The 24,057-nt window shown below is 38.5% G+C and overlaps 1 protein-coding gene across 1 annotated transcript in view; it reads right to left on the reverse strand.

The window, feature by feature from the left end:
• The window catches only part of Pde11a (phosphodiesterase 11A), a 381,530-nt gene that overhangs the window by 27,772 nt on the left and 329,701 nt on the right, over positions 1–24,057 (reverse strand). The window contains exons 17-19 of the mRNA XM_046447555.2: positions 19,110–19,173; positions 12,815–12,889; positions 7,765–7,848 (exon numbers count right to left, since the gene is read on the reverse strand). Coding sequence (XP_046303511.1) covers positions 7,765–7,848; positions 12,815–12,889; positions 19,110–19,173 — 223 coding nt within the window. The remainder of the gene's footprint in view (positions 1–7,764; positions 7,849–12,814; positions 12,890–19,109; positions 19,174–24,057) is intronic.

Here is a 24,057-nt window from a genome sequence, read left to right on the forward strand (position 1 = left end):
AACAACAACCAAAAAATCCACCCAAAACCCCACAATAATTAAGAGGTCTTTATTCATATCCCAGTACTAAAAATGGCAATTTTCTCTCTCTCCACCTCTCTCATTTTCTCCTCCTCCCCCCCTCATCCTCCCTCCCTCCCTCCTTCCTTCCTTCTTCTGAAGAGAGTGAAGGAGGAGAGGGTCATGAAGAGGAGGTCAATCAGTTTTTAAAATATGCTCTCGAGAGGAACTGGAAAGTAACTTAAGTAAAGAGAACATTCCAAGCCTTGTATGGACTTTGGGTTAAGTGAGTTTTAGCTTTGTGATCTCAAAGCAGAAATATTTTTAAAAGAGTTATTTATGTTGGTTAGCTGGTTATTGAGAAGTAGATTTTATCTTAAATACTATCCTCAAAAACATTTTTAGGGCATATATAAAAAATTTTCACCAGATTCTAGGATTTAAATACTGATTCATGATGGCAGTTTTTGAGCTCATAAAATACATAAGAAACGGAATAGATTAAGTACTGCCATATAAAGAACAGTTTATTTTTAAAGTTGCATGACATAAAACAAAGTAAAGGCCATTTTATTTAAAAGAGAATATACACAGACCTAGTTGCTTTACCAAGTCAAACTCATATTTGGAGGTGGAAAATTCTCTACCAAACCAAACATCCCCACACATCAGAGTGCAGGAAGAGCTTTGGAATCTGGCCAAGGGTGTGAGATGCCTCCACAGGCAAAGCAAAGGGTCATGCAGGAGGCCAGAGGTGACATGCACTTCACTGTCCTTTTATTAATGAGCCCCCTCTGCTGTTCGGTATTCCATTCCACACAGCACATGATTCTTTGATGTTGATATTGCTAACTCTTAAGTGTAGAAGAATCTGGAAAGTCGTTTAAGTCAAAGAAACATTAAATTTTAATCCTAATAAATTTAGTGCATTTTATTGCATTGTAATTTCCTGAAGTCATTTGTATACAATATTGCACATAATTTCTTGAAATCTATATATGATATATACTTGCTCAATATTTTACATTGACTATTAAAATAACTAGAAGATTACATTTTCTGGCAATGCTGGATAAAGGAAAATTAAATGTAGTTCCTAACTGAAAAAAAGTCAAAGCTTTGAAAAATCCATGGCTATAAAGTAGTTCTTCACAGTAAAATTAAGGGCCAATTCAACCATGATGAGAACTAAACCACTTTCTAAAAAGATATCATAGGCCATATAGTTGAGATTATGGGCAGGAATATAACAGGGCATACTCTGATGAAAGGGTTTTTATATTTATAGGTGATAACTTAAAATGACATTATAACCATACTTTGTACATCCCACTGCTTATAATTAACCTGTGGCACTGCAAACCATCATCTGCTTTTTTTTCCCCTTCATTCATTTGTTCAACAGACATTTACTGAAGCAGTTCTATTGTGCTCCACACTATGTTGGGTACCGGGAATAGGGGGGTCTCAGGAAACCCATCTTATGGGAAGTCAGGGCTCAGAATGAACCAGGGGGGCCTTTAATTCTAAGCCAAGGAATCAGTCTTATGGATGGGAGTAGTAATCTCAGGCTTCTGAGAGTGATGCATGGTCATCCACTATGGAACCACCATGGAAAGCATACTTTTTTTAATTTAATTTTTTTTTGTAGTTGTAGATGGACAGAATGCCTTTATTTTATTTTTATGTGGTGCTGAGGATTGAACCCAGCGCCTCACACATGCTAGGCAAGCGCTTTGCCACTGAGCTACATCTCTAGCCCCTACTTGTTCTTTTTTATTAAGGAAGATCATTTTGGCAAAAGTTTGGAAGACAGTCTGTAGTGGAGGGGCCTGTCAATTGCACAGAACTGGCCCTTTTGAATGTTTATATTCTCTTCCATTTCTATTTGACTAACATTACATAGGATTTTTTCAGGTTAACAAGTTTTACCATTAGCACTTAGATTTGGATATAGTACATGTAAGAAGGAAGATATTTTAAAGGCTAAATCAATGCATTTTTCACTGGGCTTGAGAGAGATGTCTGGGCTCCTCACCCAGGAATTCAGTTGGCTCCCTTCCTTCTGGCCTACCTCCCTGCCTCCCTTTCTGATGAAGTTGTTCTATCCACATTCCATTTCCTGTAGGTTTTTTAAAATTTTTTTTTATTTGTTCTTTTTAGTTATACATGACAGTAGAATGTATTTTGATATATCACATATACATGCAGTATGATTTCTTGTTTTTGTGGTTGTACATGATGTGGCGTTACACTGGTCAAGTCTTCATATATGAACATAGGAAAGTAATATTCAATTCATTCTATTATCTTTTCCATTTCCATCCCTCTCCCTTCCTCACTCTGTCCTGTCCAACCCAGGACCACCCGCCACCATTATAAATCAGCATCCGCATATCAGAGAAAACATTCTGCCTTTGGTTTTCTGGGGTTGGCGTATTTCACTTACTATGATAGTGTCTAGTTTCATCCATTTACCAGCAAATGCCGTAATTTTATTATTTTTTATGGCTGAGTAATATTCCATTGTGTATGTGTACCACATTTTCTTTATCCATTCATCTGTTGAAAGGCACCTAGGTTTGTTCTACAGCTTAGCTGTTGTGAATTCAGCTGCTATAAACACTGATGTGGCTGTGTCACTATAGTATGCTGATTTTAAGTCCTTTGGGTATAAGCCAAGGAGTGGGATAACTGGGTCAAATGGTGGTTCCCTTTCAAATTTTCTGAGGAATCTTCATACTGCTTTCCATAGTGGTTGCACCAATTTGTAGTCCCACCAGCAATGTATGAGTGTACCTTTTCCTCCACATCTTCGCCAACATATATTGTTACTTGTATTCTTGATAATTACCATTGTGACGGGAGTGAGATGAAATCTCAGTGTGGTTTTAATTTGCATTTCTCTGGTCGCTAGAGATGTTCAACATTTTTTCATATATTTGTTGACTGATCATATTTCTTCCTTTGTGAAGTGCCTGTTCAGTTCCCTAGTTCATTTATTGATTTTTTTTTTTTTTGGTATTAAGTTTTTTGCCCTATAGGCTTTTTAAGAGGAGATGAGTTTATGCTCTAACTAGTTACCCTGCAACCCATGAGTTATTTTTCTTTTTCTTTTTGTCTTTCTTTCTTTTTTAATTGGACTCAAGCCATGGATCATGTGGGAAACACTGAGTTGTTTTTAAAGTACTTTCAACAGTATCCAGAGAAACTGTCCTACAGGACCACTTTATATCCTCTTTTTCAGTTTACCAATGTCTAAGTCTAGAGTCTCTTCAATTTCAAGTATATTCTAAAGATACTTTTTTCTTACTATTTCTAAAAAGCATATTAATCACTGCATCAGGTAAAATAAATTTTCCGAATGATCATTATAACTGAAAACAGAAAAAAAGTCTAAGTTGACTGTAATATTTACATCAGAAGCCCTCCTGCTACAGAAACCCATGACATTTTTAAACAGAGACACACTGATCTTATGGAAAATTTTCTTCTCTAGATAGAGAGGAAGAATTATTCTAGTTAGATGCTCCTCTTTTTCATTATATGCGAGAAAATCCACCCCAATTGGGGACAGAGCTAGAAATCTGATGATGTTCATAAGAAAAATTAAATTGCTTAGTCCTTAACAGACAGAAGATTTATAATGCCTCTGTGCATCAGTCACATTCTAGGTACACTGAGGTTTAAGCCGAGAATGGAAATTAGGGGCAAAAACTTAGCTCGCTCCTACAAAGAGGAGCTCAGAATGATACTGTGACATCAGGGTTTCTGTTTATCCCTAAGGCTGGTGCAGCAATGACTACAAAGTTTGATGGTGTCTTTTTTTTTTTCTTCTTTCTTACTTTTTTTTTTCCTTCTAAAGATGTTGAGCAGCAGGCTAATGGCTCCCCAGCAGGGTGCAAAGACAGCAGAAAGCACAGGAATCAGATGTCAATGTATTCCTCCGAGAAACCCTGCTAGGACAGAGCTAACTAACCAGGGCTTTAGTCTTCTCTGGGGGAACACGCTTTGATGGTTCCCTGCCCACTCTTGGCTTCCTATATGCTTTCTGATTAAAATGCTGTCACAGATAAATCATGACTTCTGCCTCTTAGGACCATTTTTTTCCTCTTTCTTTCTTTCAAGAAAAGTTTGAAACCATGAGATTAAAAAGATGATCAAGTTCTGGAGAACTATCCATGAACATCTAAATGTATGTGTACAGATATGTCAGACCTTCTTTTGAGTGGCTCCCCATGGATCAGGGACCATCCTGAAACCTTTCCTACCTGGCATGCTGCTAGGGCTAAAGCAATGGCTTGAAAACTTGTTCTTTCTCCTCTTGAGATGGAAACATTCCATTTCTCTTGTATACAAGACATAGGGTGAACACAACCCACTGATCATTGTTTCCTGCTGTCTTTATTTTTTTATACATTTTCTATCAGTCACTTTCAATCATTTCATTACTTTGGTAACTTCCTAATAAATAGATTTTGGAGGAGGAGGAGTCCTCATTTTCCCTTTGACATAATCCCAAATTGACTGGAAATTGCAGTTATCTCACAGATAAAAGTTTTGATTTTAAATGCAATGGATTCCCACCTAGGCATATCTGAGAGTAGTGATAATTTTTATCTTTTGGTTAAGAGACAAGTCTCAGGCAGAAAGTGCCCAATCTGTTAGGGTATTCGATAAGCACAATCCTTTTAAATCCATGAAGTAAAACCGAATTACCCCGTGAGAGTCAGTGAAGTCAAAAAGCTCTGCCTGGGTAGCTGCCTGCCCATCCTCCCCTCCCCAACTTCCTTTTCTGTTCCTCTCCTCTACATACAGCCTCCAGCTGGTCAGACTCCTGTCCACACTGTCCCCACCAGCAGGGGGATCTCACCTTAGCGCTCTCTCTCTCTCTCTTTTTCTCTCTCTCTCTCTCTCTCTCTCTCTCTCTCTCTCTCTCTCTCTCTCTCTCTCTCTGTCTCTCTCTGTCTCTGTCTGTCTCTCTCTGAATCTGTTTATTTAAACTCTAGTGAGGTTTCTTATCACTCACACCTGTTCGCCTTGGGGTCGGGGCTTTGGCCATTAGAAGGGACAGCGCTTTGTCCCCCATGTACTATTCTGTGTCCTTTTGCCCTATCCCCTTGTCAACACAGCAAGACCAAATTGGATTCTTATGCTCTATATTTCAGACCATGTTATTTCAGCCTGATCACAGTTGGGATTCCTGACACTTCTCTGTTTGGCTTCTGTCCTCTCAGACTCTTTGGGTTCAAAACCTCCAACCAGTCTTCCAACACCAACTTGAATTTCCTCAGATGTTTTGGCTCAGTGGCCAGCATCACATCGGTGACTTTCCTTGCTTGACATTTCCTCAAGATTTTGTGTCTTCCCACTAATGTGATTTCTGCTTGGCGACTAATTCTAGCTCAACTCTGGAGCACCAACAGTTAATTTAAGATTATTGAACAGTGGGGAGAATATCCATTGTATGAGGTGGAACAAAATAGAGAGATTAAACTCTTGCTAGAGTTTCAATTTGAGGGCTCTTGGACAAGGTGGTTTCAAGGCCTTACAAAGAATTTACAAATGAAATTATGAAATTGAAAAAAAATATTAGTGATAAGGAATCTAAAAAGAGCAAGATTTTCATCGTCTGCTAAATAAGAAGATAATGGTGGCAAGTACAAATATGAGCTTTTGTCAACAGCTCCTTCATATTCCCCTTGAGAATGACATGCCTCTCCCCAGAGAGAGACAACAGCGGGAGACCCTTTCATCAAAGGCACAGTGGGGCAGTTGAAAGGCCACTTCACCAAAATAAAGGTCAAGGATGAGCAGGACACATGCCTAACTTGGTAGCAATGTCACTTATCCTTTCTATATGCTAATTTTCTGCAGATGTATCTAATCTCACAGATGAATAAAGTAAAATAGATGTGAAAAATCAAGATATGTAATGTGAAGTGGTAATGTTGCTCCTTAAACACTAGAAACTGCTATTTTTAGTTGAAATTCAAGTAACTTACTTTTTAACCTAAGGGTTTCAAAGTATTTACCACAACGTAAATGATAAACCCAAATAATTGTGAATCAAAAATGAAATAACATGGAAATGCACAAGAGAACCCTTTCCAGCGTTTACTATATCTAATCACATAGGAAAAGTGTGTATGTTTCAAAGTAATTTTGCAAACTTAGCACCCCAAATTAAACAGCCCCACATATACATAATTTCATCCTTCTAAACTTTACTGTCAGTAAATGAAATTTATTAATTGCAAGAATAATTCATTCATCCATTTGTTTCCTAAGTGTGCACAGGAAACTGCATAACATTAGAAAAATAATTCAGTGTGGGTAGTCAAGGTCAATTTAGCAAAGCAAGAGATACCTGATCCAACAGCTGTGGGCTTTACACATGGGGGCCTGGCTTATTCTGAGACATCAGGGGTAGGAGGAGCAGATGGGAAGAAAGAAAGCTGAGAAGCCACAGATAACAAAGTATACATCATTCTTGATTCATTTTGCCCAATCTTTCATTATTGAGTGAAAGAACATTATGTTCCATTTATAACTAAAATAATCAATTTCAGATTATTTTAAAACTGTTTTTGGTTGATTATATGCCAGCAGGCATTTAATGGATCATATAAAACAAGAAATGAATTCACTTTTGTTATTTATAATTATTGAAAAATTGCATTTCCATCTTTAAGACAATATTCTGATTTGTTTGTTTCCTGGGTACTGTGACAGGGTTCAGCAGTTCCTAAAAGTACTGAAAATGAAGTGGTAGATAAGTTTGAAACTTAATGGTTGTGAGGTCTTTAAAAAACAATACTGTGCTCTTAATGGAGTTACACAGAGTGAGAAACTAAAGAGGTTCTGCTTTCCCTGCATGTTTCTCGCTTTGAAGTTAGAAAAGCAGCTCAGTTTGATTGAGCTAGGTTGGGGGTAAAGAACTCGCCAGGTTTTACAGATGAAAGCAAATGCTTAGAAGTAGAATTAAAAGCCAATGTACACTAAACTGTTAGTGTTAACTGATGCCAGCCCTAATCCATACTCAGAAAGCAGAATGTGAACCATTCAAAGCTGACACTGGTCTCCTTGCCAGGAGCTGGTCTGCACTCCAGGCAGCAGACCTAGAAATCATTAGCTCATCTCCCTCAGAATTAACTGGGTGGGAGGTGTCGCCTGCATTGCAGAGAGAGGCAGATTTTGAATACCACAGGGTTAGAGCAGAAAGCAGTTTCGGGAACCCTTGTGTCTCACATAATATTAATATGGGTTAAAAAATGTGTGTGTGTGTGTGTGTGTGTGTGTATTATGATTTCTATGGTCAAACATGTTTGAGAGATTTAGAATAAAGTATGTTTCTTTCCTGCAGGACTTCTCTTGAGTCTTCAATATATGGCTTCCATACATGCATGGGTGTTTCCTCAGTTACCCAGGCCTGAGAGCCGTTTTTGAAGAGGTGATGATTTTTAGACCCTATTTGTGCTCCTTGGGGCATGGTTTGGGAAATGCTGAGATAAAATATTAGTATCCCTGCTTTATAGATGAGGAAGATGAGGCCCATGAAGATCACATCCTAGCAAGTGGTGGAGAGCTCAGCTCTCCAGCTTCCCAGTACCAACTCCTGGATGGGAACTCTGGGGAAAGACAAACTGCAGCAGAGTTTGCAGCAATGCAGATGCCCTGGAAGGATCTCCCCAAAACCAATGCCTCTAGAAGTGCCATTTCTGGCTCAGTCTGGACCAGCCCGCCTCCCCAGGTCAAGATTACCTGATACAAAGGCATGCAGATGCTATCAATCCACTCCAACTGCAACCGAGGCAGCTCATCTTTCCGGTTCCGATCAAAAATAGCCTAGAACAGGGGAGGAGAGCCTTGCTTTATTACACTGGGGGCTTCACAGGTGCTTTGTCAGATGCTTCACCACAATGGTCCAATTTTACCAACTGAACACTTCACAAACCACAATCAATCCTTACGCACACTTTTTTCTTTTATCTGTAATAAGAAATAAAGCATTCCCACCTCTTTTTTTTAATGAGATTTGTAAGCGAATTTATTTGAACTTTATAGCACGCAAGTCCTTGGGGCCAGAATCTGTCTTCAGATATGGGTAGCTGCTACTGAATCAAGTCATCAGGTCACTGGGAATTAGGTACAAATCAAGGGGAAAAAGATGTATTTTATTGTCACAAAAATAAAGCAGGCTCTTATTTTGGTAGTGAGAATGCAGGATAGAATGGGATAAATTGGAAAAGACCATTTAAATCAATTTTACTTTAAATAGAAACCATTTATATTAATTTTTTTTTAGGGTCAAGAATTGGTTCAACAATTGTATTTTTCAATAAGGTTCTGCCATTAATAGATTCCTAAGTCTTTATCTGTCATTGGATGGATGATGGTGGGAGGCACCCATTTATTCTTCTTTCCCAGCCTTTAAACTTCATGAAGTTACAGTGTTTGATATAATTTAGGTGTACTAAGAAAAAGAATGACATGTGTCTGTTGGGAAGACTAGATTAGGGGAATAATCGATTGGGATTGGAGAGTTAATGGTTTTCTTGAAAAAACAATCAATTCTACTGTAGTGAGAATGTCCCTCCCTTTTTATTAAAGAAGGCCAGGGCCTAAGAAGCTCCCTTGTGGCCCTATTGGTTCATAAGACTACACTGCCTAGTTATAACTTGGCTTGCTTTATTGCCTTAGAGTAGGTGATGTCTGTCTTCTAGATACAGTGTGGATCCACATCATTTTGATACCCTTACAGGTTCTGAGGGCAGGTCCACACCATCTCTTGGTCCAGAGATGTTGGCAATGCCTGCATCCTTCAGACTCATGAATGACAGTGGGATTGGGTAAGGCAGAAATCAGTAGCTGCCAAATCTGAGGAAAATATCTGTACACTAGGGAGAAGGTCACTGACTCCCATAGCCTCTGCTCAGACTTGTCTTATCAGAAAAGAAGACTGGACTTTGGAAAGGACGTGAAATATCCTGGACAAAGTGATTACTCTTGTGAACAATGAGTCTTGGTCCAAAATGCTCCTATAAGAATATTCTCAGTCCCTTTTGTGTTTCTGTAACAAAATATCCAAAGCTGGGCAGCTCCCTAAAGAAAAGAGGTTTATTTAGCTCATAGTTCTAGAGGTTCAAGGACCCACATGTGATGAAGGCCTTTGTGCTGGCTGTCCTGAGGTGGCACAGGGCATCACTTGGCAAGAGACAAGGAATGCATGTATGTGTGTCCCTCTTTTCTTATAAAGCTAGCCTGGTTAAATCACAGGGGCTCTCTAGGCTCCTAATCACCTCCCAAAGGCCCTGCCTTTAAACATTATAGTCCTTAAATTTCTATGCTCTTACTACCTCACCATGGGACTAAATTTTAATGTGTGAAACTCTGGAGAACACATTCAAACCATTCCCGAACCATGGCATTCTGTTTTATTTTCTCTATAGTTCTCTTTGCTATTAACTATTTGTTCATTTAGTTAGTTTCTGGTGAGTTTTATATACAAATACCTTTTTTAAAAATTCAGGGGTTTTAAGTATGCTCATATACGTGTGCAACTATCTCCACAACTTTAGAACATGTTCATCACCCCGAGAGGAACTCCACACCAACAGAAGCATTGTCTCCCAGGTCCCAGTCTTAGGAACCACAAATCTACTTCCTGTTTGAATTTGCCTATTCTGCACATTACATATAAATGGAATTGTATGATATGTGGTCTTTTCTAACTGGCTTCTTTTATTTAGCATAGGGGTTTCAAGGAATATCTATGTAGCAGGTATTAGTACATCATTTTTTTTGGTCAAATAATATCAATTGTATGGATAAACCATGTTTTATTTATTCATTCATCAGTTAATGGACCTTTGAGTTGTTTCCACTTTTTGGCTATTATAAATTAATGCTCCCATGTACATTCATTTGTAAATTTTTGTGTGGATGTATATTTTCGTTTCTTTTGGTGATACACCTAGATGTTGAATTTCAGGGTCATATGGTAACTCTTGTTTAACTTTTTGGTAAAGTGTTCTTCAAAGCAGCTACACTATTTCACATTCCTACCAGCAATGAATGAAGTTCCACTTTCTGCACAACCTCATTGACACTTGGTATTGTCTGTCTTTTTTATTCTAGTCCTTTTAAGGGATATGAAGTGGTATTTTCAGTGGTTTCAATTTGCACTTTCCTAATGGCAAATGCTTTTGAGAATTTTTTTCATGTGCTTATTGGCCATTTATGTATTTGCTTTGGAAATGTGTTTGTTCAGATCCTTTGCACATTTTAAAAATTGAACCATCTTTTTAATTTAATTTTATTTTTTTAATATTTATTTTTTAGTTGTAGTTGGATGCAATACCTTTATTTATTTATTTATTTTTATGTGGTGCTGAGGATCGAACCCAGGGCCCCGCACATGCTAGGCAAGTGCTCTACTGCTGAGCCACAACCCCAGTCCTCTTTTTATTTTATGATTATTTTTTTAAGTTCTAAATACAAGGTCCATATCAGATATATGATTTATAAATAATATCTCCCATTTTGTAGATTGCCTTTTCAGTTCCTTTATAATATACTTTGATACAAAAACATTTTTAATTTTGATAGAGTCCAATTCAATATCTCTGGATCAACATCTCTGAAACTTATTATCTTTTGTCTCTTGTGCTTTTGGTATCATATTTAAGACACCACAGCTAAATTGAAACCAGAAGATTTATACCTATATCTCCTTCTAAGAGTTTTATTGTTTTAGCCCTTACATTTAGGTTTGTGATCCAATTTATGTTTACTTTGGGTATGGTGAGAGGTAGGGCATCAACTTCATTCTTTTCCCCTGTGGATATCCAGTTGTCCTCAAACCATTTGTTGAAAAGACTATTTTTCTCCATTGGATTGTCCACTCATGTTGAAATCAATCGACTGTAACTGTAAAGGTTTATTTCTGGACTAGTCAGTTCTTAATCAAAAATGTTTGAGGAGAGAAAAATGAGTGTGAGGTGCCACATCGTCCTGTGCTTTCCCTTTACAGCACTTTGCATCTTGTAATATAATTTTCATGATTATTTAATGTCTATATTTTTTACCAGTTGACAAGGTACTTGAAGGCAGGGAAGATTGCGGCTTGATGCTCATTGCCGGACATATAGTGCTTAGCTTCCTGCTTGACACATGAAAATGCTCAACCATATTTTATTCACTGACTCCCTGCTTCTAGTGTTGACCTCTGGCTGTGGTCCAGGATAGACTTTGTCTCTATAAAGTTATTGTGATGACTTCTGGGACCATGATACCTGAGGAGCTTCAGGACAATTTTCTTCCTAGAAATGAGGAGATAGTTGGATGCAGCAGGTATCAACTCTGGGTGTATACACTTCCAGACACTTCTGGAAAGGGACTAGGGAGAGATTACTCTATCCCACAGGAGACAGTCATCAGTTGGACTAAGGAGTCTTTTGTGAGGACAGACTAGCATATAGAGCCATGTTTCCAACACAAAATTAATTTCATTTATGTCTTCAGAAAATGCCTTACCTGAGCCTAGAGAAAGGCTCCTCAGTGTTGTGCCACTGCACCTGCCAGCTCACTGGTGCTGGTGATTTACTCACATTTTTTTTTTTTCATTTAATTAGATGACCTGTAGTATTATTGTAGTGTAAATCCTTCAGTGTATGCCTCTGAAACATTTTTTAAAAGGAGAGAATAGTTTTTATTTTAAAGTAGATCTGTCACTGGGAGAGATTTGGATTGTATTAGATTTTGATACAGAAATGTATGCATACTAACTGAATAGTTTTAGTTTTATAATGAAATTTGGTGACACCACCAAAAAAGAATAAAAGGATGTTTAGAATTCTGTATGACTAGACGTTGATTTGAAAACTAACATAATTGGTGGGTGTTTGTTATTTGGTGGAGTCTGACTCCAAGGTAATCAAGCTAGGAGATGGTTCTGCTGCTTTTTCTTGCTTTAAAATGTCAGCAAAGAAAGGCATCTTAAAACCCCTAAAGATCTTAATTTACCTCCAAATGTTCAAGACTCTACTGATTTGAATGCTCAAAAACACATGCTAGATGATCGACACATTCCTTGAACCTACTGTGCTGAGTTGCCAGGTTTTAAAATTCTTTGCACCTCTCTCAGAGTGGTCGGGTCTTATGTTTTTAGCTAATCATTCATCAGGAAGAAAGAGGCTGCCCGCTCTTTGAGGCTGTGATAGAGGTATTATGTCTCCTGCATCCTGACATGTATGAACAGCAGCATCCTGAGCCCATTGCAAGCTTTCTCAAATAATTGAATGGCTGAGTCCAACATAAATAGCATTGCATTCACCACAACCTAGTTCTCCAGGTGACACTCCCCATTTTGCAAACAAAGAGGAAAAAAAAAACAGGTTTGAAAAGATTTGCTTTGGAGATTTTGAAAGTTCAAAATTGGCAAATAAAATGTAATTCCTCGAGTCTGGATGCTTCGCTTTAATCTTTTGCTGTATTTCCATTCCAAAGTAGGCACATATGAAATGCCAGCATTGAGTTTTGAATTATTTGAATTTCACTCTGCACGTCCTCCCTCATACCTGCTTTTCCCACTGTGGATGCTCAGGAAATGCTTGTTAAGTAGCTCACTGCTCTTAATCAGAAACCTGGGAATAAAGTGTTTAGCATTTAAGTTTAATTAAAGTTTTAAACTTTCAGGAGTCCTTTCTTAAATCCCTTCTCAGTCTTTCCCATTGTCGAGCTGTGATTTGGAGTTATTTTTGGAAATGTCATTCAAAAGGGTAAGTACGTGACAATAGAAGGATGAGCTTACTGAAGGAGTGAGTTTGAGTTCTGATCTCTCCCGATCTCCTTGTTCAAAGAACTCACTGGTTACAAGTTCAGCCACCTGAAACACAGAAACATTTTAACTTATGAATAGTTTACCAGGAGACTAGGGAGTTATTTCTGGCTTATGTACATGGTGATTATCTTCAACACAATCAATTAAAAAGTTTGTGAGGAAGTCTTAACCTTTTGTATTCAAAGGTATAACAGAATTTAATCAATGAAACTGATTTCCTTTTAATGAGGAGGACTTGTGCAGTATATTTTAGATGCATGCCAATAGATGATTAGGAAAAGTTCTTGTGTAGAAAAATGAAACTAATAATAATTTGTATCAATACTACATATTATTACATAATAATATAGCCAACTTTTTGTTGTTTCTACCTAGATTTTTTTACTGCATTGTACACTTTAATCTTAGTCTGACTTCATCTTGCCAACACATAAACTCCCACCAATAATTGTGTGTGCACTCTAAAAGGGATACTCTGCCCCCTGCTTCCTACTGTAGCAATAAATCAAGAGGCAAAAATCAAGATTCCCATTTCATATCAGACTTTGAAAATATGTCAAGATATAGTTTGAAGAACATGGAATTTGGGCTGTCTGAATCTAAGAACTTAAAGTGTACATAGATTTATTGAAGTGTTAATTCATGGTAGGCTCTGGTTGGTACCAGTACAATGGAATGGTCCTTCTACCCCAAACCTCAGAGACCTACATTTTGGTGTGGAAGATTAACTGCCAGGCTAAAGAGATTAGTTTCTCTTCCCCAAGACTGTATGACTCAGGATAGTTCAAGCACAGCAAACTGACACAACAGATAAGTGTTGGAAAAGTATTTTCAACAGCACTGTGAGGTGCATTCAAGAAATCTCTGACAATCCTAAACAATCAATGGCAAGAACACCTGGATCCTTAATCTCGTTTTCCTCTATTCCAGGCCCTTATAAAGATTTGGCAAAGTTGAGCTGTGTTTAATTTTGTTCAAGTGTGCAAAACCAAGATAATTTACCTAATTGTATCTCAGAAGATGGGTCACAGATAAAACTCAAACACGTCAATCTCACACACACTTACACATGCACACATGCAGAGATCCGAGGTAACAAGTAGGCAGTAGCTATAAAGAAATTGAATATCCAGTAAATTTAGATCTGGAATACCCAACAGCATGCTTGAGTCCCTCCCAAGAATTCAACTGCTTAAAAGAAGTCGGAAGTGACACAAAACACATCGTCCTTCCCCAGCCTCCAGCTATAGTCATTTCCCTTGTCCCTGCCTGTCCACTAGGACTTGATTCACTTCTGTTTGTTACAGTCTCTGCCACTACCTTTCACTTCAATGCTCCAGGCCTCTCTGTTCTCTCTCTGGCATTGCCTTTAAAGAAATGATCCCCTTAGGGTCTGGCCTCATCAATCCAGTTCCCAGAATGCCCCTCAGCCCAAAGCTGGGTCTTTTGCATTAGGAAATGTAAATGTGCACATGGCACCCCAAGGTGGGAGTCCTGCACAGGTCCATAGCCCCTGGAAAGTAAAGAAATGAAGAAATGAAGACAAAATCCTATCCTTACTCTTCCTAAAGTGGTCCTGTTAACTCCTCTGTGCTTCTTTCATAGATTAACTTGTACCACTGCTTTGTTTGTACTTAAAAACCCAATCAGGAACATTAAGTGGCTCCTGATTGAATTTTTTATTAAAGAAGGAAATTGAGATGCTAATCAGGCCTTGAGGGATCATAGGGGAAACCCACATGCTTAGTTAGAGTCATGCTTCTGAGGAAGGATTAATAGAATAAACACCAGAACTTTAAAAAATGAAAAGGAATATTTTAAAAAATCCAATTCCAAATCTAGGAAGTTAGAAATACATTTGTATTTTATAGAAGGTTCTATTCTTTTGTTCAAATGTTAATATCGAGAAGTGAGAATAGTTTTAAAAAATATCTGAACCTATTCAATCTGAGGCAAACGTGAATGACATTTGCAGCTTAGAACCACAATAAGATTTCTGATGGAAAAATTTGCAAAAACATGGTTTCATGTATTGTCTCCCTGAATTTTGTTTCTGCACTTATTGGCAGAACTTCATATCCTAAAAATAAAATAATGTTTATGGCAGTGATTAAGAAGCCCACCCATGAGCAGCTACTATTGACCTAAAATATCAATGCAGAAATTGTGTTCCTCTTAGTGAGTCTCTAAGCAACGTAGTGAGACCTTGTTTCAAAATTTAAAAAAATAAAAATAAAAAGAGCTGGGGATGTAGCTCTGTAGCTCAGTGACAGAGTGCCTCTGGGTTCAATCCCTAGTTAAAGAAAGAAAGGAAGGAAGGAAGGAAAGAAGGAAGGTAGGGAGGGAGGGAGGGAGGGAGGGAGGGAGGGAGAGAAAGAAGAGAAAGAGAAAAAAGAAATTTTGTTCCTTCCCTCCAACTTTGCCACATCACTTTTTGTCCCACGTGGGCTATTGCTTCCTTAGCTCTTGGGTTCTTGGCATATTTCACTGGGTTTTCCAAAGGCCCTGGCACTTCATACCTCAGCCCACTCAGTTTTCAGTCTTCTCTACTTTTGTGAGAAACTTCCCCACTATCTTCACTTCTCCACCTCTTCCCTCTTATGGCAGCCAGACAGTACTACACTTTCCTCACCTACCTCTTCTCTGCAGTCTATTCTCAAATTCAATCTTTCCACACAGTAGGTAGAAATGTTGAGATACTACCAATTACACAGATTCTTCACAGTTACCCTGCTTTATGTGGCTTTTTGTGACTTCAAATATGTTCCAATGAAATTAAAACCAGAACTCAAATGGAGGAGAGTTTTATAGGAGAAATGCCCAATCTGTATTCAACTGTGATATAAGCAAGAAATAAACATCTATTTATGTTAAGCAACTGAAATTTCAGAATGTATTTGTTATTGCAGCAACACTTAGCCTAAACTTGACTAATAAAAAATTGGTATAGAAGCAAGGTACAATTGCATAAAAAAGAAAGAAAACATCTTGGAGTATGTGGCATAAGCTTGACATTAATCAGTGAGGAGGGTTTTAGGATCACAATCTATGTTACACAATTTTGTGTAGTTACCACTACAATGAAGCTAACAGTATTCTGAATAAACTTATAGTCTTAGGCAAAGAGATTAGAAACAATGTTAGTAGCATGTGTTGGTTGGTACAGACTGTTTCACTAGGTATTCTACAGGAGTGAATTTGGAAAATGGCCAGCATGTTTGTAACTAGGAATGAAAGATAACAGAAAAATACAAGATCTTGTACAGATGGAAGATTAAGTTGCTTCTCAACCTTAAAACATAAACATTAAAATTAAGGTATGCTTTAAATGGGAAAGGTACACTAAGACTCAGTCTCACAATAAGAATCCAATTAAAAATATAGCCAAAGCATCTATACTTTAAAATTCTGAATGAACTAGGGGATACACAACAGAACTAGACAAAAATGTCTCAAAGAAATAATTTAACATGGTTCTCTCACTGAAACCTGTGAGGCCCAAAGTACTAGGGATTAAATCACAAGAGAGAGAAAGAAAAGTCTATTTACTATATTTCTTTATTCCTCAATATTATAAGGAAGTGACAAAAAACACCTAAAATGTTTCTATGAAAAAGAGCTCTGTATATGGTTATTGGCAAATGGAAATAATTAGAATAAAATATATATAGGAAGCTGACTAAATGTTTGAGAGAACTTTAATGCCAAAGCATCCCTGATCTTGTGTTTATGTAGAAAGTCTTGGACCCTCAGCCATCTTTGGGTGAGAAACAGGGTGAGAAAAGCTGCCTGACCTGCAGATAAGAATAACTTTCCAGAGTATGGAAAACAATTAACTGGACAGCATCTCCCAGCCCACTAGCATGAGGACAACCCTCATGAAGAATGTCCCATGGGGTTTGGGATTTGCCAAGAACATTGACTTCCAAATGTGGCTCATAGCTTCCTTTTCTGAATGGGAGTGTGTGATGAGTATTTTGTGTTTGGAGTGGATGTTAGCCACTGTATCTGGGCACATGTAGGTGTTTAATTTTCCTTCATACATTTTGTAGAGTGAGCACATATTACTCAGAGATTCTGGACTTGGAGTTTGATGCCATGACTAATGGGATGCAGCTTTTCTTGGTGAGAGGATGAGTACATTTTGTTTTCAAGAAGGAGAATGAGTTGTGTTTTTGGTGATTATAAGGGCAGACTGTGGCAGTTCTGCTTTTACCAGCTATTCTGGCTTTCTGTTTGCTGGACACATTGAAGGATGTCGAGTGGGGTTATGTGAGCTGTTGGGGCCACTCAGTTGTTGAAGAAAGCATTTAACTAGCAGAGCAAGATCCTCCCAGGGCTCCTCCAGAATGATCCGGATAGAGACTGCTCCATCAGCCCAGTCTGGATGAGGACAAAGAGCTGCCAATCAACTCTGGATACACATGTTCATGAGCACTTTGTTGAGATTTTTGGGCTTAGTGATAACATAGTCAATTCTGTAGACACATTTGCATCACTGAAAATTGCTGAGTGATGTATCATGTGTAGGAAAGCAAAAACATGATGGATCATGAAGGATGGGAGCTTAATCTACTAGACTCTATTCCCTGTCCACCACCTACTACTGGAGGACCTCAGACTACTTATCCTTTTTAAATCTCATCTTTCCCATTTGTGAAATGAGGATAATAACTGGATTTATTTCTTAAAGTCACCAAACGATACCATACACTTGGTGGCTAAGTCAACAGAAATTTAATCTCTCATAGTTCTGGGGGCCAGGAGTTCTTCATAAGCTCACTGAGCAGAAATTGAGGTGTTGGCAAGGCTGTGCTCCCTCTGAGGCTCTAAGAGAACATCTGTTCCTTTTCTTCAGTTTCAGGGGCTACCAGCTTTCCTTGGCTTATGGTCACAAAGTTCCAATCTCAGCCTTGCCTTCATATTGCTGTGTCCTCTTCTGAATGTGTGATCTCCTTTGCTGTCTCTTATAAGGAGACTTGGGAAAAGCTGAATATCCAGGGTAATCTCCCCAGGAAGGATCTCATATCCTTATTTTAATCACATCTGCAAAGATACCTTTTCCTCATAAAGTAATGTTTACAGGTTTCAGGGGTTAGGACCTGATATCTCTGTGTGGACATTATTCAGCCTACTATAGTCACTCTTTATATCTTAAAGGGGATTTAAAGAATAAAGTTATTTATTGATATATGAATGTATCTTATTTCCCTAAAATGTTAAGTCTTAAGATACTAAGCTACTATTTTGTACCCCACAGTCCAATTAACTTAAACTTAAACTTTGAAAAACATGCCTATAGGCCAGACACAATGGCACCCATCTGTAATCCCAACATCTTGGGAGGCTAAAGCAGGAGGACTGTGAGTTCAAAACCAGCCTCATCAACTTTATGAGGGCCTCAGCTACTTAGCAAGACCCTGCCTCAAAATAAAACTTAAAAAAATAAAAGGGACCAGGGATGTGGCTCAGTGGTTAAGTGCTGGGTTCAATCCATAGTACCAAGAAAAGAAAGGAGAAAAACAAAAGCAAAAAACCTATAATCTCAGCACTTGAAAGGCTAAAGTGGGAGAATTACTTGAGCCCAGGAGTTTGAGACCAACCTGGGCAACATAGTAAAACCTTGTCTCAATAAAAAATAAATAAATATTGAAATAAAACCAAGGAAAGAGCACTTAAAGTGCTATTAACCCCTAAATAATATCAGTAATCAAGAATCTTGAGTTGGGTAGTTACTTGATGGAAAACTATTGCTGCTATAAAACCAATGTTTATTCAGGGACAGAAAACAGATGGGTATAAAGGCATGGCCTTTTGGGTACAAATCAAATCGAACACTGCATACTTTGACCGTGAAGTCCTTTGATATATAAATAGTATTGAAAAGAAAAATAGAATTTCCTTTTCACCCACGGCTCTTTTTTTTTTTTTTTTTTTTCAGATGTGAAAACAGGCCTATTCAAAAACATTATCTTTGAATGCTTGTGTTAAGATGTGGTCAAGGTGCTATTCCAATTTAGCATGTTACAAAAAAATCTTAAGAGATGGAAATAGTATTGCTCAGTAGAAGCACAATGAAGAAAAGGTTTTGCGATAAACAGCAGTGCAACTGATTCTGCTGCTGCTTTTTACACCATGTTAATAATACTGATGCAAATTGACTAGGGTTTCATTGCCTGGCAGTCAGGGGCTCTGGGAATATCTCCCCCACCCCACCCCCCACCAGTCCCTCCTCTGCTGAGCCCTGCCATTAATCACCACTCGCCTGTCTGGAGATCTCCCATGGTTTGGTCACGGCTCCAAGGTCACAGGCTGTCATTAACATTGATCTGAAAAACAGAACCAAACAAAACAGCCTGAATAATCTTTTGTTGCATTCCTAAACAAACCCGTCCTAGATACATAAATAAATAAAATGGAAAGGAGGCCAGCTCACATCTTCTTTCCCTCAACAAGGGGCAGCCCTGTTTATAGTCCCCGCTGTTCAGCATCTCTATCATGAGGCCACACTGCTTAGGAAGACAAAGCTCTCACACATTCTCCTGTGGCCCTTTTGTTTTGTCTGCAGCAAATCAAGGAAAGCTACTTGCTCTCTACCTGAGCTAAGCAAGCTCTTGAAAATAATTTATAATAGATCATTTTTTAAAAAAACGATAAGCAAGGGAATCTGTATGTAACAATATATACATTCCAGTATGTACATTACAAACTCATCCCTGATGGAAGGGAATGGAAGAAAACCCATACCAAAGAGAAGAGGCACATACCACATAAGTGCTCCTTCATTTTCATGGGCTCCATGGAACCAGGATTTATGAGGGAGAGCCTCGCCGTTTCACTCCGGTTTACTACCTGGCTCCCATCATGTTTTATAAGCATTATGAAGAACCACACTCAGCTCCAGCTTTCCTTGATTTGAGCACATAAGAAAGCACAGGAATGCTTTGAATGAGAATTTCAAGGGGCAGATTTATCTAGGATTCATACCAAACCATGGAAACATGGGAACAATTCAAATTGTGGATAGTTCTAGTGCTTATCATTTGATGTGGTAGGTGGCAGGGGGAGCACATTCCTTGTCCCAGATCTGTTTTCTTTGGGCTAAAACCAGCAGCATGTGATGAAAAGTAAGACAGGATTTGAGCTGGGAAATCACATTTTGGCTGACGGCTTTGGGAAGAAAGGCTGTGTTGTTAGGGGTCAGAGGCCTGTCTTGCTCCCAGGGTTAACATTTTATACCACTCCTCATCCCAGTGCCTTGGAAACAGGTCTGCTGCCCAGATGGCAGAGGGCCTCCAAGGTAGGGGGGGTTTATGTAACTTCCCCAGGATACCCCTCCAGGGAACCAGGCCGAGTACACATGACAATAGGCCATTCAAGGCACAAGCTAACTGCACCAGTATCCACAGCCCTCTGGGACAGGGGCAGCACTTAGGAAGCATGGAATTCCCAACACCCCCAAGCATTATGCAAAGGAAGACATACCAATACAGTCTTCATTTTTTATTTTCTCTAAGGAGCATTTCTAAAGTGCTCCCCATGTGCCTACTTCTGTACTAGATGCTTTCTTTTCTAACTGCTAATTTGTAGCTAAATGAATTCTCATTACAACCCTCAGGGTTATTATTCTCATTTTCAAATAAGTAAAGAGATGCATGAAGAGATTTAAGTAATTTTCCCAAGGTGAGTAAAACCTTCAGGATTTTGTGTTTACCACGACTGCCAGACCCCCTCCCAGCACTCCAATGTTTCTCATTTCAGGTTCTTTCAAACCCAAGGGGACAAGACTTTGGATAATGCATCAGACTTTGTCGTCTCTTGGATAGGAAATCATCTCTTGAGGGGGTCTACTTACATCACAACTTGAGATTTAAGTTATATTTGATTAAGCATTTGAAACATACTTCTCAAATTCATATTGCCTTAATCAGTTGATCAATACATATCTTGAGTATCTGCTAGGTGCTCAGATGATGATAATTCTAATAGCTAGGATTTATTGAACAACCACTTCTGGGTGACTGGCATAATTTCTATATGAGGCAAGGATACTATTATTATCTCCATTATAGAGATTAAAAAATTATGGCTCAAAAAGGTGAAGTAACTTTCCCAATGTTAGACAGCTAGAGAGTCAAAGCTAGGATTGGAATCCACAAGGTCTGATGAGGAACAGAAATGGAATAGAAAGTCTCTCTCGAGGAGGAAGAAGCTGGGAGGTAGGATAGGTGGAGTGGCTAAAACTTTTACCCAATTGGCAGTGGAAAGTCAATCAAGGTTGGGACAGACTGTATTAGGCCTTTAGGGAGAAAACTTAAGCTGTGAAGACAGTTTGAAGAAAGAGAGTGACAGGAGGGAGAGCAGCTAGAAACATCAATGGGTAAGTACCTAGGAGGTCAAGGAGAGTGGAAATGAAAGGACAGGTGGAAGATTATGAAGGAAGAACTGAAGGACATGAATGCATGGTTTTATCTCATTTTTGAATCCTGTATCAGAAGTTGAAGTTAAAATTATGTTGAAGTTAAAATTAAAGTTAAAGTTCCTTTCTACAGTAACAGGGCAGGGAGCGAGTTTGCATCAACTGTTAAATTGTAGTTCAATTTACAGTGAAGTTGTGTCAATCTGTTTAGTGCAATTGATTGAATGGTCTGCAAGAATGAGGGTACAACTGTCCCTGTTCTAAGTAGGGTGGGAAAACCCAGCGTCTCTGTTGCTCTCAGCAGATCATTTTCAACATATCTTTCCTCTGTATGCTAAAATTATTTCAATAATAATCTAGTGATAATTATCTTCTTGATTAGTTCTGTAGTTAAAAACAATCAGCAATGTAAAAAGAAGAAACTTTAATTTTAAAGATATACTCAAATTCAGCAAAAGATTTCACGTAGGAACTGAAATTTGCACTCACCACATAAAAATATTATGCCTAGCAGTCTGCACCCCATTTCACTGTTTTAAATTTTAAACAAATAAAACCCACAAATGGTCACACACACACACACACACACACACACACACACTCAATGATGGAACAGAAGGAAGGCAAGTCATGCTTCATCTTTCCCGCCACAGTGCTGTCACTGTTTATTCAGTACACACTGAGTCAAAATCAGGAAGTTCCGCAAGGTTGGAGGCACAAACCACACCCAGAGCAAGTTCAAAAGGTCCCAGAGAGGACCTTACTCTTGAAAGCATGTAGCTGGGCCACTTGTGTCAGGACCAACTGTTTGCTCAGGTATTCTTGGATTTAGCTTATAATTTATGTATAATAAAAGGATAAGTAATAAATGTGCTAATTTGAAGCTTTCATATCAATGGTTTTGATCTTTATTAGTAACCTCAGCAATTTTTTAGAATTTATACAAGCAAAGATTTTCTTCAGGAAGAAGAAGTTCATCATTGACTTCGTTCAGAACTGTTGGCATATGGCAATGATGAAAAACAAACTGATCTTTGGTTGGCTTTATTACTATCTTAAAGTTCTCTATAGATAGAACTTTGGCAGAGCCCCACTGTTGGGGATCCATGCTCAGGATCTAACCATGTGATGAGGGAATGAGGGCATGAAAACACCTCCATTTTATATATTGTGCTTCCAAATAAGATATTTTAACATAATTTTAATAAAAATCTTTGTATAATTAGAAAATAAGAAAATAATTACAATTGGTGATAAACTTTAATTTGATTTGTGAGATGTTGTTTTTCATTTGGATACCATTTGAAATGAAGCATTAAAATAGATTTAGAACAAGAATTTAATTAAAAGTAATTCTGCAAAGACATTTACCCAGTTACTATCTGTTCAACTTCAGATAGGCACTACCCTATTCCTGAGGGGGTTCTCGTCAAAAAATGTTTGAAAACTTCTGCAGGAAAACATCTAACATCCAGATGGAGATGAGCACTGAATGAGCAGTGGAATTTTAGGAATGAAGCTCAGAAGAGAGAGAGGGGCCCGAGAAACAAGCTGGGGGTCTTTTGGGAAGATGGTCATTGAAACCCTGAGGACGCTGAGGAACAAGAGAATCAAAGACAGGTCCTTAGGGGACCTTAGGGGACCTTAGATACCTTTAGCAGTTGGTGGGGAGGAAGAAGGGCTAGCAAAGGACAAAGGGGAGGGAAGAGAAGGGCCAAGGGGAAGGGAGGGTCAGCATGGTTTTGCAGAATCTAAAGTTGGAGAGAGATTTAAGAGGACAACTCAATTAGGGGCTATGAAGCCAACTAAAGAGAACAAAGACTAGAAAACAAAGACTAGGTGTTTGGTGACTTTGAAAGGAGAAGAATCATGTGTCACAGACTTAATTCCTCTATGGAGGAATAGCTAGTATCTCCAAGTTTTGGAATATATGTCACAATAAAAGACAATTGAGGTAAAGACATGGAAAGAATTAGGCGGTTCACAGTTAAATGAAAAAGCAAGCTCAGATTGGTATGCAAATATATGATCTATGTTAATGTGAACAAAAAAAAAATTCACACTGAACAATATTTTTCCCCAAGGGTATACAAGTATATGAATGCTTTGGAAATGGTATGGAAAGATACAACAAATTGATAACAAAATTTAGTTGTGTAACAGGAATTGGTATGTGTACAGGAATTGGTATGGAGCTCAAAGGAGATTGGGGGTTGTAACTGTAATGATTTAGTTTATTACAGAAAATGTATTCATAGAACTACTCGTGAAATTAAAAAAATCACATAAAAAGAAAGAAATTCCCTTTCAAGGGATTGTGCCAGCGAAGAGTGGGAAACTAAGATGGGACCTGGAGAAGGGGCAGGCTTTACAGATAATGTTTCTCTAGAGGAGGTAGAAGTATATGTTCAGATGTAGAGAGGTCAGAGAGAGAGAACTAGGTTTTGAAAATGGAAGCCAAAGTCAAGAAATGGTGCTGCAAGGCTGATGGTGTGGGATTGGGGAGGTGGAGGCAGGCAAACGAATTAGTAGTGGGGTGCTTCCCCCCTACCAAAGGACATTGAAGAGTCCGTAAAGCTGACACAAAGAGGACTGCGGTTGTGGCTCAGTGGTAAGTGCTTGCCTAACACGTGTGAGGCACTGAGTTCGATCCTCAGCGCCACATGAAAATAAACAAATAAAATAAAGACATTGTGTCCATCATCAACTAAAAACAAAGTAAAGAGAAGGAAAATGCAGGGCCCTTTGGTGAGAACTCAGGAGACAATGACATGATGACAGCTGCGGAACGGGG

The sequence above is a fragment of the Marmota monax genome, unplaced genomic scaffold (assembly GCF_021218885.2).
Source record: "Marmota monax isolate L192 unplaced genomic scaffold, Marmota_monax_Labrador192_F-V1.1 WCK01_AAM20220418_F8-fsc00007, whole genome shotgun sequence".
Taxonomy (NCBI): Eukaryota; Metazoa; Chordata; class Mammalia; order Rodentia; family Sciuridae; genus Marmota; species Marmota monax.